Genomic DNA, 15,636 nt, shown 5'->3' with positions numbered 1-15,636 from the left:
ACTAGCATTTGATGAATCGGGTTTGTAGGCCAATACAACCGCAATTTTGTTTTTTTTTATTATTTTTGTTTAAGTAATGTCCATGTTGAGGGTTAGGGCCAGAAAACTTTAAATTTGAATACCATAATAGGTTTCCATGTGAATGGTGTTGCAAGGTTTGAATTTGGGTTGGCGGCGATAAATTGCTGTGCGTATAAATTGCTTTGATCTATCATCAATCCCATACAGATATTCCATGAAAATGATACTGCAGTGCTGGTATGAAAAAGACCTGGATGTACTAGGCCGCTGCTGCTCCAGTTCACAAAAAGGTAGAGCGGCACTACTACTGGCACTCTGCTGCATATGAGAATCATCATGCAATTGTAACACCTCAACAACCTGAGAATGGGGTTAGGTATGCCTGAACTTAGCAGGGACCTCTGCTCCATCATCTGAGCTATTTGTCAGGGTGCTGCTGCTCTCCACAGGTTCGTATTTTGAGCCTGATTCTGTCAGCGAGGCCTCTTCACTAGTGTACCTTTCATTGTACATTTTGGCCACTAAATTTGGAGCTGCCTAGTGCGACTCACAGGAAAAAGAGCACCTGGCTGTCAGGGACTGCTTGAACTACTACAAAAGAATTTACCTGTTAGTGCTAGCAGAGATCAGGCCTGATCTTGCTGACCCTGCAGTTTTGTGGGCAGACACTGCACTTGCTGTGGGAGAAGGGGGGGGGGTGAGGGTGGTAAGCTTAGGGACTAAACACAGGTGCTGCCAGGTGCCAGGGCTGATCCTGCTAACGCTGTATTTTTGGGGACACTATACTATTGTGAATGCTGGTATAGTGCTGATCTGATCAAAGATACTGATCCGTTCAGACACTATACTGGCATTGGAGGTTTATTGTGTATGTGAGCGTGTTGCTGGAAATCAAAGGGTTAAATGTGATGACTGCTGTAGTGGCGGGCAATCTGACGCTATCTGGGAGGGACGCTAACTGATGCTAATGCTATCTGAAGTCTCCTGTGACACTAATACAGTGATCAGTTAAAAAAAAAAAAAAAAAAAAAAAAAATCTGTATATTGTACTAATGACACTGGTGACCGGACAGTGAAGGGGTTAACTGGGGGGCGATCAGGGGGTTAAATGTGACCTAGCAGTGCTTTTACTGTAAAAGTGTAGTGCTTTGACTCGCTCTGGAATGGAATGTGTTCCAGTGAGAGAAGATTGCATCATTTTCCTGTGTAATGCAAACACAGGCACAGGCTGAGATCTGATTCGGCACAGCCAGTCAGCAGATCCAGACCAAACCTCATTGGTGATGTACCGAATCAGAGCACTGCTGGGACAGCGGGCGCATGCCCCCTGCCTGTGAACATGGCGGGAGCGTGGAATATGTGCGTGTTTGATTTTTGTGCAGGGAGTCCGCCCTGTAGCAGTAAAACTGCTATAGGGCAGATGTTAACTGGTTACAAGGATACTTTTTTCATACAAGTACATGGAACAGCAGGCACATATCGGGAATAAGAAATGTTAGGTTTATATATTCCTTAATTCTCCACAGTCTGGTGCCTTAGCAAAATATTTTGTAATATTTGCATACAGATTGTGTGTTTTTCCTAGTGTTTTTAGATAAAAAGGCTTTAAACTATGCAAGACTCCTTTGTATTTACTGTACATGTGAATTGCAAAGATCCTGCTGTTGGGGAGAGCATAATTAAAATCAAGCTGAAACTGGTCTTAAAGATAACTATTTTTTACCATAAAGCATGCCCTGCATTTAGGTAAAGGTTTCCATAGCTCTTCTTCCCCTCCCCCGTGTCCCTAAACACTTACCTGACTGTGTGTATATGGATGTACACACTAACAAACCATAGAAAAGAAAGGCCTAAAGAATAATAGGTATCGCCTGACATACATAGTTTGCCCAGTAACCAAAAAACCTGCAGCAAAAACCGTGAAAAGAGATTCACAAAGATGTGGTTATATAGAGGACAAATGCGATACTCAAATAGTATTCAAAGATATGCTGTATTGGCAAAGTTGCACATAGAGAACAATTGAGTCAAGACTGCAAATAGCCATCGCCTCAAATACCTTAAAATAAAGAAGAGAGATATCATGGCAGGCCATAAGTGGTACTATGCTATCGAGGCAACGACTCACAGGTCTTTTGCATCAATAGCAAAGGCATATCGGGGTACACCACCACGGTGCGGAAATATTTATAAGATGAAAACATATGGAATAAACTATGCATCGATAATAAGACCTGTAAAACGCCAAAATAGCTGGAAATAGGGGCTGGAATAGACCAACTTGGATGTTCATCATACATGCAAAGTAATATCAAAAAATGACCATAGGGACGTGTTTCTGGTACTGGTGAACCATAAATCAAATATTGTTAGAAGACAGTCCTCAAGGTGGTTGATAGGCCATAAGTATGATGTGGTGATCCTTGATGAAATATAAATCAACATCCAGAGGTAGATGGTAATGAGCAGAAAGCTATACTGTATGTATAGATGTATTTTGAATTGTAGAGTATCCATAAGGCGACCACCATCTGGAATATAAATGGCAGCATGTAGAAATAGCTATCCGTCAGATCTGAATTAAAATATCACTTTAACTGGATCAAGTAAAAATGATGAATAGATCTTTGATGGACTATACAGATAAGATGCTGTGCACCAACTGTGAAATATAGCAATTTTATCTCCATCCTGTAATAAGAGTGACCAGGAGAAAGTCAGTGGGACTGCCGCTGTAGCAAACTTCTTCTAGCAGTGATTCATTATTTTTACCTGATCCAGGTTTTTAACCACTTGCCTGCAGGACTCTTATACCCCCTTCCTGCGCAGGCCAGTTTTCAGCTTTCAGTGCTGTTGCACTTTGAATGACAATTGCGCGGTCATGCAACACTGTACCTATATGAAATTTTTATAATTTTTTTTGAGACAGAGCTTTCTTTTGGTGTTATTTAATCCCCTTGGGGTTTTTTTTAGTTTTTGCTAAACAAACCAAAAACAACTGAAAATTTTGAAAAAAAAGTTTTTTCTTAGTTTTTGTTGTAAAATGTTGTAAATAAGTGATTTTTCTCCTTCACTGATGTGTGCTAATGAGGCTGCAGTGATGGGCACACAGAGGCTGCACTGATGGGGAAGCACTAGTAGGTGGCACTGATGGACATTGAAAGGCAGCACTCATATGGCACTGATAGGCGGAACTGACTGGCAATGTTAGGCGTCACTGACTGGCACCGATTGGCAGCACTGATAGGTGGCACTGACTGGCATTGATAGGTGGCACTGATAGCTGACACTGAAAGGCAGCTCAGATGGGCACTGATATGAGGCATTGATGTGCACTGGCAGGTGGCATTGATGAGCACTGACAGGTGGCACTGCTGGGGCTACACTGATCATCAGGGCACACTGATAATACCCTGATAATCAGTGTACATGTCCCCTCTGAGGAATGTCGATTACCGACTCTCCTGTCCTCACGAGCTGTCAGCGTGACAGCTTGTGAGTAGAGAAATGCCGATTACCGACTCTCCTGTCCTCACGAGCTGTCAGCGTGACAGCTTGTGAGTAGAGAAATGCCGATAACCGGCATTTCCCTATTTACATGCGATCAGCTGTTATTGGACACAGCTGATCACATGACCGAGCTGACATATTCGGCTCTTTCCATTGATCGGTGATCCACTGTGTCTGAGGGACACAGCACACTACCGATCGCCGCTCTGCGCAGTTAGAGTGGGATGACGTCCTCCCAGAACGAGAGAACCGCCTTGCGCCCGTCATTACCTTATATAAGGCAGGAGGCGGTTAAAGTGACATTTTAATTCAGATCTGGGGGTTAGCTATTTCTACATGCTAGCAGGGCTCTGACGGCGGTCGTCTTATGGATACTCTACAATTCAAGATATATAATATCTTTCTGCTCATTACTATTACTATTACTACTGGATGTTGATTTATATTTCATCAAGGATCAACACGTCATACTTAGAAGACACAGTGCTCAAGGTCGATAATAGGTCTAACAATATTTGATTTATGGTTCACCAGTACCAGATACACATCTATGTCCCTATGGTAATTTTTTGATATTACTTTGCATGTATGATGTACATCCAAGTTGGTCTATTCCAGCCCCAAAGTATTGTCTTATGGGCCCCTATTTACAGCTATTTTGGAGTTTTACATGTCTTTTATTATTGATGCATAGTTTAATCCATATGTTTTCATCTTATAAATATTTCCCAATGTGGTGGTGTACCCCGATGTGCCTTTGCTATTGATGCAAAAAACCTGTGAGTCGTTGCCTTGCATGTATCATACATACTAGGGGGAGTAGAACTAGGGGAATCAATGGTGGAGAAGGATCTGGGAGTTCTGGTAGATCACAAGCTTAATAATGGCATGCAATGCCAAGCTGCGGTTTCTAAAGCGAGCAAAATCCTCTCTTGTATTTAAAGAGGTATAGACTCCAGACAGAGAGATATCATTAGTAATACCTGATCTAGAATATGCAGTTCAGGTTTGGGCACCAATTCACAAAAAGAACATTGGGGAACTGTAGAAAGTGCATAGAAGGGCAACCAAACTGATAAGAGGCATGGAGGAGCTCCGCTATGAGGAAAGATTGGAGGAACTGAATTTATTCTCTCGTGAGAAGTGATTAAGGGGGGATATGATCAACATGTGTAAATACAACAGTGGTTCATATAGTGAACTCGGTGTAGAGCTATTCACCTTGAGGTCATCACAGAGGACAAGGGGGAACGCTTTACGTCTGGTGGAAGAGAAATTTAATCTCCAAATACGGAAAGGTTTCTTCACAGTGAGAGCTGTGAATATGTGGAATAGACTCCCTCAAGAGTTGCTTCTGGCCAGCTCCGTGGATTGCTTTAAAAAAAGGCCTGGATTCTTTGTTAGATACACAGAATATAACTGGATACTAACATTTATAGGTAAAGTTGCTGCAGGGAATATCCAATTGCCTCTCGGGGGATCAGGAAGGGATTTTTTTTTCCCTGCAGAAGCAAATTGGATCATGCTTTGCTGGGGGTTTTTTTGCCTTCCTCTGGATCAACTGTGGGTATAGGATTATAAATTATTTTTTTTAATTGTTGAACTGGATGGACTTTTGTCTTTTTTCAGCCAGACTAACTATGTAACTTCATACAACTCCAATTCCAAAACATTTGGGACGCTGTGTAAAATCTACATAACAGAATGCAATGATCTGCAAATTTCATAAACCCATATTTTATTCACAATTTAAAATAGAAAATCTATCAAATGTTTATGAAAAAAGTCATTTTAAAATTGATGGCAGCAACACGTCTCAGAGTTGGGACAGGGCCATATTTACCACAGCGTAGCATAACCTCTTCTCTTAACAACGGTCTGGAAACTGAGAGCAGTTGCTGGAGTTTTGGGAGAGGAATATTGTCACATTCTGGCCTGATTTTAGGATTCTAACTGGCTCGTCTCCATCATATTTGCAGTTTCTAGTTGCACCAAATATCTTCAGTTGGTGAAAGATCTGGACTGCAGGCATGCCAGTTAAGCACCCAAACTGTTGGCATAGCACCAAGAACCGATCCGGTGTGTGCGGTTGCTTTGTCAGAGATTAGTGGAGGAAAGATGGTCTCCACTCACCTCTATGGCCTAGGACAGTGATGGCGAACCTTTTTGAGCCCGAGTGCCCAAACTGCAACCCAAAACCAACTTATTTCTTTCAAAGTGCCAACACTGCAATGAAACCTGAATATCGAGCTTTTGGTTTAGAAAAAACAACTCGTACAGTAGTGCAAACTAATTAACAGTACAGGGATGACCAGAGACTGCGGACACAGTACAGGGATGACCAGAGACTGCGGACACAGTACAGGGATGACCAGAGACTGCGGACACAGTACAGGAGATGACCAGAGACTGCGGACAGTACAGGGATGACCAGAGACTGCGGACACAGTACAGGAGATGACCAGAGACTGCGGACACAGTACAGGGATGCCCAGAGACTGCGGACACAGTACAGGGATGACCAGAGACTGCAGACAGTACAGGAGATGACCAGAGACTGCGGACACAGTACAGGAGATGACCAGAGACTGCGGACACAGTACAGGAGATGACCAGAGACTGCGGACACAGTACAGGAGATGACCAGAGACTGCGGACACAGTACAGGAGATGACCAGAGACTGCGGGGACAGTACAGGAGATGACCAGAGACTGCGGACAGTACAGGAGATGACCAGAGACTGCGGACACAGTACAGGGATGACCAGAGACTGCGGACACAGTACAGGAGATGACCAGAGACTGGGGACACAGTACAGGGATGACCAGAGACTGCGGACAGTACAGGGATGACCAGAGACTGCGGACAGCACAGGAATGACCAGAGACTGCGGACAGCACAGGGATGACCAGAGACTGCGGACAGCACAGGGATGACCAGAGACTGCGGACAGCACAGGGATGACCAGAGACTGCGGACAGCACAGGGATGACCAGAGACTGCGGACAGTACAGAGATGACTGCTGACCTTTGGGGAGGGAGGGGGAGCGGGTACCTGAATTTGACAGGTACCCGCTCTTACTTCCGCAGAGTTTTTTTTTTTTATCTTACCTGTTCCTCGATCCAGCCGCGCGCTGTCTTCCCGGCTTCTGTAGTGTGGGCGCTCGTCGGACAGCCGGATGCCCAGTGCGCATGCGCGAGAAGCTTTGTGATTGGTCCGGCGGCTTCTGGGATCTGTCATGTGTCCCAGGTACCGCCTTACCATTCACAAAGAGCACTGCTTCTTGTGCATGCGCACTTGGGACCCGGCTGTCACGCACACTACAGCCGGGAAGACAGCGCGCCGCTGGATTCTCCTGGCGTGCCCACAGATAAGGCTCGGCGTGCCGGCTGTGGCACGCGTGCCACGGGTTCGCCATCACTGGCCTAGGAGGACCAGAGCGATCCTATGATGCCACTTTTGGTTCCAGCCTAATGTAAACAAGGCCTTTCTTTTTTTTTTTTTTTTTTTTTTTTTTTTATTTAAAGCACTAGATCAATTTCTTTTTTGGCATCTAATGCTTACCAATGTACAGGAGAGATGTGGGGTCTTATTGACATATGTGAACGGTGTTCAAATCACACGTGAGGTATCACTGCAAACGTCAGTACATGAGCAATAATTCTAGCACTACCTCTCTAATGTAACTCTAAACTGGTAACCTGTCAATATTTTTAAAACTTCACATATGGAGATGAAGTACTGTAGTTTGGTGTCATTCCACGAGCATGTGCAATTTAAAAAGAAAATCGTGTTTGGTATCTATTTACTCGGCGTAACAGCATCTTTCATATTTTATAATAAAATTTGGTTTTATATTGTGATTTTGTTTTTTACTTTTAAATTTATTAAAATGTATTTTTTCCCAAAAATTTATGTTTGAAAAATTGCTGAGCAAATATTGTTACAAAAAAAAATTGCAATGACCACTGTTTTTTATTCTCTATGGCCTCTGCTAAAAAAATATATATAATGTTTGGGGGTTCTAAGTAATTTTCTATCAAAAAACCTAATTTTTACTTTTTACACACGAGAGGTAAGCAAATGGTCAAACATTTGATATGCTTTCTATTGTGAATAAAATTATGGTCTGAGATTTGCAAATTATTTAATTCTTTTTTACACAGCTTTTCAACTTATTTGGAATTAGGGTTGTAAAGGTTTGTTTACAGAAATAAAAATCATAAATAAAATCAATATTTGGTGTGCCCTTCTTAGTTCTCTAAGGTACACTTGCATACCTCCTCAACTGTTTCGAGATTTCATTTTAATCCCAGTGTCCCGAGGATCCGGCTCAAATTCCAGGACCAAGTGCTCTTGTGTTCATTCATAACTGAAGCATAGCATCACAGTGCTCTTCAGAGCATTTAGCAGGTGGTAAGCAGGCATTTTATTGCCTTACCACCTTCTTTAACCCCTTCAGGCCAACACTAAATGCAGAAACCATGTGCATTGCAGAGCAACACCATTCACTTGACTGGGTTGAGTATTTAATCGCTTAGTCCACTTTTTACAATAGATAAATAAATGCACATATATTTGAAGAAAAAATGCATTTTTTTTTAATTTTTGCAAATCAGCCTGCAACCATAAGTGGATCGCTGGTTGCAATGCCAGGCTCCTGCAGACTCTTCCTTCCAGCTCCCTGTCTGTACTGAGATACAAGCTTTCAGTTTGAGAGCTGGAGGAAGTGTCAATGGTCTACAAGTGTAGTGATCTCCACACTCACACTCATGTTCCATTGAGAAGTAAAAGTCTGTCTGCTGCAGTGGCAGGTTGGACTTGTAGTTCATTCACACATCCTTTGAATGAATAATGGTGCTGTCTGGAAATCTCAAAAGTGACAGTAGCTACAGAGAGAGAGAGAACCCTGCACTTTGTCATGGAAGGGGTGGGGACATTTGCACCATGAAGCAGATCACATGCATACTGCATTTCAGTACATTTTGCTTTAAGGCTTTTGCTTTCTGTATTAAAAAATAAGATGAAGAGGGGCGCATGCGCGGCCGGCTCCGGGGTGGACGCGCTGTGAGACAAGCTCCATCCACCCGCCAGCACTGACACTGATCACTCCGACCCCAGGGGAAAACAAGTGATCGGCACAAGAGATAACCCTCTGCACATCATGACCCACCGCCGTAAAGCTCCAGGACAGCCAGGGAAGCTTACTAAATTCTTCCCTGCTGTCACCACATGCAGCCAAGATGGCGCCGGCTGCATGACAAGCAGCCTCATCACCTATGAGGGAGACATCTCCACACAGCACCTGGATCTCAGGCTCAAAGCACCACTGTACCCAGGAGACCCGGGTGAGTCCTCTCCTCCCGTCTCCCACCACCACCAGCAGCCCTGCTAAATCCAGGCCCAGACTGGATACTGACTCCACTCCGGACAGACAGCCTTCCTTTCCACCTGTGCTATCTAACAATACTAACCCATCTTTAATTGAATCTTTTCCTGCCTCTGACCAACCTATCACTGAAATCTCCATGAAAAACATGCTTCTCTCTCTGCGACAAACACTGCACAACGATCTGACATCATCACTATCCCAAATCTCAAATGTGGTACAAAAACAAGAACACCGTATACGCCATGAAGAACAAAATGGGAGAAATGTTCACAGCGCATAGTGATCTGATTGACGCACACGCAGACCATGAAGCTGATATTGAACAAATAAACCTTAAGCTGGCAGACCTAGAAGACCGCTCCAGGTGCAACAACATTAAATTTAGGGGCATCCCTGAATCCATGACAAACGATACCATAGTACCATATATCCAACAATATATGAAGTACCTCATTCCTTCACTCACAGATGTGGAACTTGCCATAGATTGCGCACCCAGAATACCCAAACCATCATTCCTGCCAGCCATAATACCCAGGGATATATTGGCGCGCATACATTTTTACCACATAAAAGAGAAAAAGTCAGCCGCCAGAAATCCTTCAATCCCACCATCACGTGCGAATATCAAATTATTTGCTGATTTATCTAAAGCCACGCTCCTTAACGGTAAAAAACTCGTCACTATAACCAAAGCACTGCGCAACCATGGAATAGGCTACCAATGGGGCTTCCCCACAAAACTTACCGTCGAACACCACGGTAAGATCTACACCATCAAAAATCTAGAAGCAGGCATTGAACTCCTGAAAACCTGGAACATAAAACCTGTGGACTCCCACCAATCCACCTCCAATAATACGCAGCAAATGGATGCAGAGTGGTCTTGATCCACCACCTCCTCGCACCACTAAATACCCATTATCTTGGGCACTGCCCCTCAATCCACCAATTGCTGGCAAACGGCCCTTCATCGAATATTTCTAAGACTCAAGTTATTTTTCAGTAGACCTCTTTCACAGTTCATGCTTGTTCATACCCCTCTGTTACGAAGTAGCAAGACATGCTACTCATGTTACTTGTATTTTTCACAATTTTGTTTTACCCTTTTTACCCTTCTCCCGTTCCTGCACCACCAGTCCATTGAATCAATTCATCTCCCTACTAAAACCTCCAACACATAAGTGAAAACACCGTCAGACCCAGCGACCAAATCGAAACTATACTACCACACCTATGGAAGACCACTACCTACGACCACAGAAAATTCGCCTTACTCAACAACCTAAGAAACAACTCTCCTACTCATCAAAACCAGTCAACAATCAACAAAATGATTAATATCATATCATCTCTAAATGTTTGTGGCCTAAACTCCCCCTACAAGAGGTCCCTACTCATGAAAGAAACTCGTTCACTACACGCCGACATACTTTTCCTACAGGAAACACACTTCGCATCAACCAAAATTCCTAAATTCTATATGCAACACTTCTCCCATGTATACATGGCAACGAATCCTAAGAAAAAGAATGGTGTCATCACCGCTATAAAAGGCCGCTACCATATCCTGATCTGCAGAATCAACGAATTTCTATATAACCTGGTCAATGTCTACGGCCCCAATAACAACCAATTCCAATTTTACAACAAACTTCAATCAATCATCTCCTCCCAAAAACAAGGGAGACTTCTCCTTGGCAGACACTTCAACATTATCGGCAACCCACTTCTGGACTCCTCCAACAAACGCTCCTCCAAACATAACTTCAACCAATTTTTGCATAACAACAATCTCTACAACATTTGGGGCTGCCAACACAGCACAGAAAAAGATTACACCTATTACTCCCCATCCCACCTATCCTACTCCAGAATTGACTTTTTCGTCACAGACAAGAGGACCCTACAGCATATAACTTCCTCAAAAATCGGCACCATAACATGGTCAGACCACGCTCCAATCAACATTACCCTTGACAACAATCAACATTCTTCGATCCCTCGAATTTGGAGACTGAACTCAGCACTACTAAAGAACCCAGACCTCAAATAACGCATATTGGGTGCACACAACATGTTCTTTGAACTTAATGACACACCTGATATTTCTATACCCACATTATGGTCCATTTACAAAGCATACATGAGAGGTATTCTCATACAATTAAATTCCCACATCACCAAAGAACCCAACAAATTGACGAACTTCTCACATCAATTAAACTAAAAGAAGAAATTAATGAAAAATCCCCAAATCAGTCCACATCTACCTCCCTCGCTTCAGACAGGCATAAACTTAGATCCATCCTACTTTACCAATATGACCTTAATCTACAAAAAATGAAGGCAAAATTCTATTCTCTAGACAATAAGGCAAATTCTCTACTAACTAAAATAATCAAACAAAGACGCTTAAAATACAAAATCTCCTCAATCCAACACCCAACTGCTCATACCTCTCACAAATCCACAAGAAATAGCTAACGCCTTTGCGAAATATTACCAAAATTTGTATAATCTTAAAAATGACCCAGATACTACCCAACCAACACTTGCACCCATACAACAATTTCTACACACAACCAAACTCTCTCTACACAACCAAACTCCCCCAACTTTCCCCATCCCAACTCACTACTATCTCCACTCCAATCACTCCTACAGAAATCGAAAAAACCATCAAAACACTCCCACTTAATAAATCACCAGGAAACTAAGGTTTCACTAAGAATTTTATAAACAATTCGCTTCCGACCTCTAACCCTATCTGACCAAACTCTTTAACCATGCTGCCTCTACAGGCACATTTCCCAAGGAAATGTTACAATCTATAATCACAACTATACTGAAACCCGGCAAAGATCCACAACTTGTCCAGAACTATAGACCAATATCATTACTCAACACAGACATAAAACTTTATGCAAAAATAATAGCCCAAAGACTCCTCCCTTATCTCCCTACATTAATACACCCAGACCAAGTAGGATTCATCCCAGGCCGCCAAGCACCTGACGCAACTAGAAGACTTATATCCCTTCTCCACAACCTAGAACTCCCCAAACATCCCTCCTTATTACTATCCTGAGACGCAGAAAAGGCATTTGACCGAATACAGTGGCAATTTATGCAATTAACCCTACAAAAAATTGGCATAACAGGCTGGATGTTGTCAGCTGTTCTATCTCTCTACACCAACCCATCAGCCAGAGTACTAACAGATGGAACATTATCAGATCCTTTTGACATCTCAAACGGCACTAGACAAGGCTGCCCATAATATTTAAATTACTCATTGAACCCTTAGCCTCTAAATTTAGAGACGACCCAGCATTTACTGGAATCACCCACCTCAACACAGAACATAAAATCAGTTTATTCGCAGATGACATACTAATGGTAACTAACCCAAACAAATCCCTCCAAACGATTCGCACACACCTCTATTTGGAAGTTTCTTACTACAAACTTAACAAACCCAAATCTCCTACTTAGGAATCAAACTCACCGCAACAACAGACCAATTATATTCCTCAAACCACAAGATGCTACTCGAAATCATTCCACAAGAAATTTCCTCACTCCGTACCTCAACACTTTCCAAACTGGGACGAGTAGCGACTTTGAAAATGTACATACTACCCAAAATACTGTACACATTCCGCACACTTCATACCCATTCCCAGCACCTTCTATTCTAAACTACAAGTGTTTTTCCAACTTCCTCTGGAACTCCAAAAAACCCAGATGCACTACAAATCTCCTAATACGCCCAATATCTAGAGGAGGAGCAGGCCTCCCACACCTAAAATCTTACTACAATGCCATTTTTCTTTACCAAATATACTTTTGGTGGAACCCAACAAAAGAGAAAATTTGGTCCACAATGGAAACCCTCCCATTTCTCCCACTCATACCACGAAACCTACTCTTAATACCACCAACACCCCATACCAAATGTCAACTAAAACACCCATGTATCCAATCAGCTAATTAAGCCATAACACCTGCAACGGGTTCCTGAGCCTTTAAATGGTCTCTCAGTCTGGTTCAGTAGGAATCACAATCATGGGAAAGACTGCTGACCTGACAGTTGTACAGAAAACCATCATTGACACCCTCCATAAGGAGGGAAAGCCTCAAAAGGCAATTGCAAAAGAAGTTGGATGTTCCCAATAATCTGTATTAAAGCACATTAATAGAAAGTTATGTGGAAGGGAAAAGTGTGGAAGAAAAAGGTGCACAAGCAGCAGGGATGACAGCAGCCTGGAGAGGATTGTCAAGAAAAGGCCATTCAAAAGTGTTGGGGACTTTCACAAGGAGTGGACTGAGGCTGGAGTCAGTGCATCAAGAGCCACCACACACAGACGGATCCTGGACATGGGCTTCAAATGTATTCCTCTTGTCAAGCCACTCCTGAACAACAAACAACGTCAGAAGCGTCTTACCTGGGCTAAAGAAAAACAGACCTGGCCTGTTGCTCTGTGGTCCTCTTTTCTGATGAGAGCAACTTTTGCATCTCATTTGGAAACCAAGGACCCAGATTATGGAGGAAGAATGGAGAGGCACACACTGCAAGATGCTTGAAGTCCAGTGTGAAGTTTCCACAGTCTTGGTCTTCCATAACACCTCAGCAGTGCCACAGACTGATAGCTTCCATGCCATGCCACATTGAGGCAGTAATTGCTGCAAAAGGGGCCCAAACCAAGTACTGAGTACATATGCATGCTTATACTTTTCAGAGGTCCGATATTGTTCTATGTACAATCCTTGTTTTATTGATTGCATGTAATATTCTAATTTTCTGAGATTGTGGATTTGGGGTTTTCATGAGCTGTAAGCCATAATCATCACAATTATGACAAATCACGGCTTGAAATATCTTGCTTTGCATGTAATGAGTCTATCTCATATATTATACATATATATAGTGCAGCGCTGTAATGTGATAAAATTAGTATAAATTCGTTCATAAAGTCTTTCTTGCAATAATAAAACCAAATATGTGCAGGCCTTCTCCTCATTAGGTGACTGGAATCAAATAGCAGAAATGCGCACTCACCGACCGCACATTTTAAATGCGCCTGTGTATGATATTATCCAGAAGACCAGCCAGGTATGCAGCTCCAGAAACCACACGGATCCTCCCTCTCCAACACTGACATCTGCCTTGGGTGTAGCAATACCTCCAGATCCAGAGGCCCTCTCGCCCCAAATGATAGGTAGACAGGGATCTCCCTTCTGGTTCCAGGTACCCCCAAGAATGGAAGATGTAAATCTGCAACCCTCCTGGAAATAAGCAGCATGAGAGCCCAGAGGGAGTGAAGGTCCACGTCTGTCGTGCCGGCACTTTATGAACGAATTTATACTAATTTTATCACATTACAGCGCTGCACTATATATATGTATAATGTCTCTGTTATGAGGTCTAGTGATCCCTTGAAGTGTTCCAGCGGCTGGTTTTTCTGAGCGCTCGCTATACCCACAATTCATTTTCAGTTACTATCTCATATATTAGTTTCACCTTTTAAGTTGCATTACTGAAATAAGTGAACTTTTGCACAATATTCTAATTTTTCGAGTTTCACCTGTATGTTGATGAACCGTATATCCATACCATGTTATGTCATAAAAACCTTTTTTCCTTTTTTTTTTTTTTTTTCCTGGCTTTATAGTAGAATCACTGTTACTAATAAGGACACTTTGTAGAAGTGCACTGTAAGTTATTTGTGATGCAAGATTGTTGATGTGAAATGCAAAGTTATATTTAACAATTTTTTTTTTTTCCACAGTATTTAACCACAGTTATTCCTTATGAGAAAAAAAATACTCCACCTTCTGTTGAAGATCTCCAGATACTAACCAAAAGTAAGTAGGCATGTCTGTTTATTTTGTGCTAGAGTTTCAAAGCGGTGTTGCTTTTTTTTCTGCTAAAGTTATATTTAAAGTAATTGTTTGGATGCTGTAGAAAATGGTTAAAACCCCTATCAAGTTTTTTTTTATTTTCTCTGAACTATTTTTTTTTTCTCTGAATTTCTCTTTACTTCTGTCTCAGAGACACAACAGAAAGTAAGAGGAATTATCAAGTTGTGAGATGAGAAGGTTGCCACCTAACCCTACTGCTGGAGTTTCCATTCCTCCCCCCCTTTTTTTTTTTTTTTTTCCCCCACCTCTCCTTTTTTTTTTCTTCTCTTCTATGCCCTTCACCCCTTATGGGACAACAGAACAGATTTTACAGTTAGGAGGATCCTATTGGCCTTGGTGTAATTTTTTAAATCTACTTCTATAATGATACGAAGTCCTCCGCCACCAAAGCAGATACACCCTCCTCCATCTGGGAACGAGATTCTGCCAGTTTAACTACCTATGCACCTCATATTATGCTCTCCCACTATGTCCTACATAACCACCAGATTCTCTGCTTGTTTCAAATATCCCATCCAGATTACCTGATCTTAGTTTTATGTAATGCATTCTCTGTTTGAGCCTGTTCATTTACAACCCTTATCTCTAAACTTCTACGATTCTGTACCTGTAAGAGACACTGAATATGGAACCTGTTTTTTTTTTTATATATTGTTAAAGCCCTAATATTCATAATTACCTTTTTGTCATTTTGTTGGACTCTCAACTGAACATATCTTGAATAAAGATTGTTTGGGAGGGGGAAAAAAATTTCCATCTAAATAGGTGTTCCCATTTTGATGA

At 42.2% G+C, this 15,636-nt stretch overlaps 1 protein-coding gene across 2 annotated transcripts in view; it reads left to right on the top strand.

The window, feature by feature from the left end:
• FEZ2 (fasciculation and elongation protein zeta 2) overlaps positions 1-15,636 on the top strand; it is a 151,224-nt gene that overhangs the window by 91,326 nt on the left and 44,262 nt on the right. For both annotated transcript variants that reach the window (XM_089681769.1, XM_089681768.1), the window contains one exon: positions 14,721-14,796. In XM_089681769.1, coding sequence (XP_089537895.1) covers positions 14,721-14,796 — 76 coding nt within the window. The remainder of the gene's footprint in view (positions 1-14,720; positions 14,797-15,636) is intronic.

Source organism: Staurois parvus, unplaced genomic scaffold (genome assembly GCF_062004578.1).
Source record: "Staurois parvus isolate SC_StPar_1 unplaced genomic scaffold, SC_StPar_1.0 ptg000277l, whole genome shotgun sequence".
Classification (NCBI taxonomy): Eukaryota; Metazoa; Chordata; class Amphibia; order Anura; family Ranidae; genus Staurois; species Staurois parvus.
This window is presented reverse-complemented; position numbering and strand designations above follow the sequence as displayed.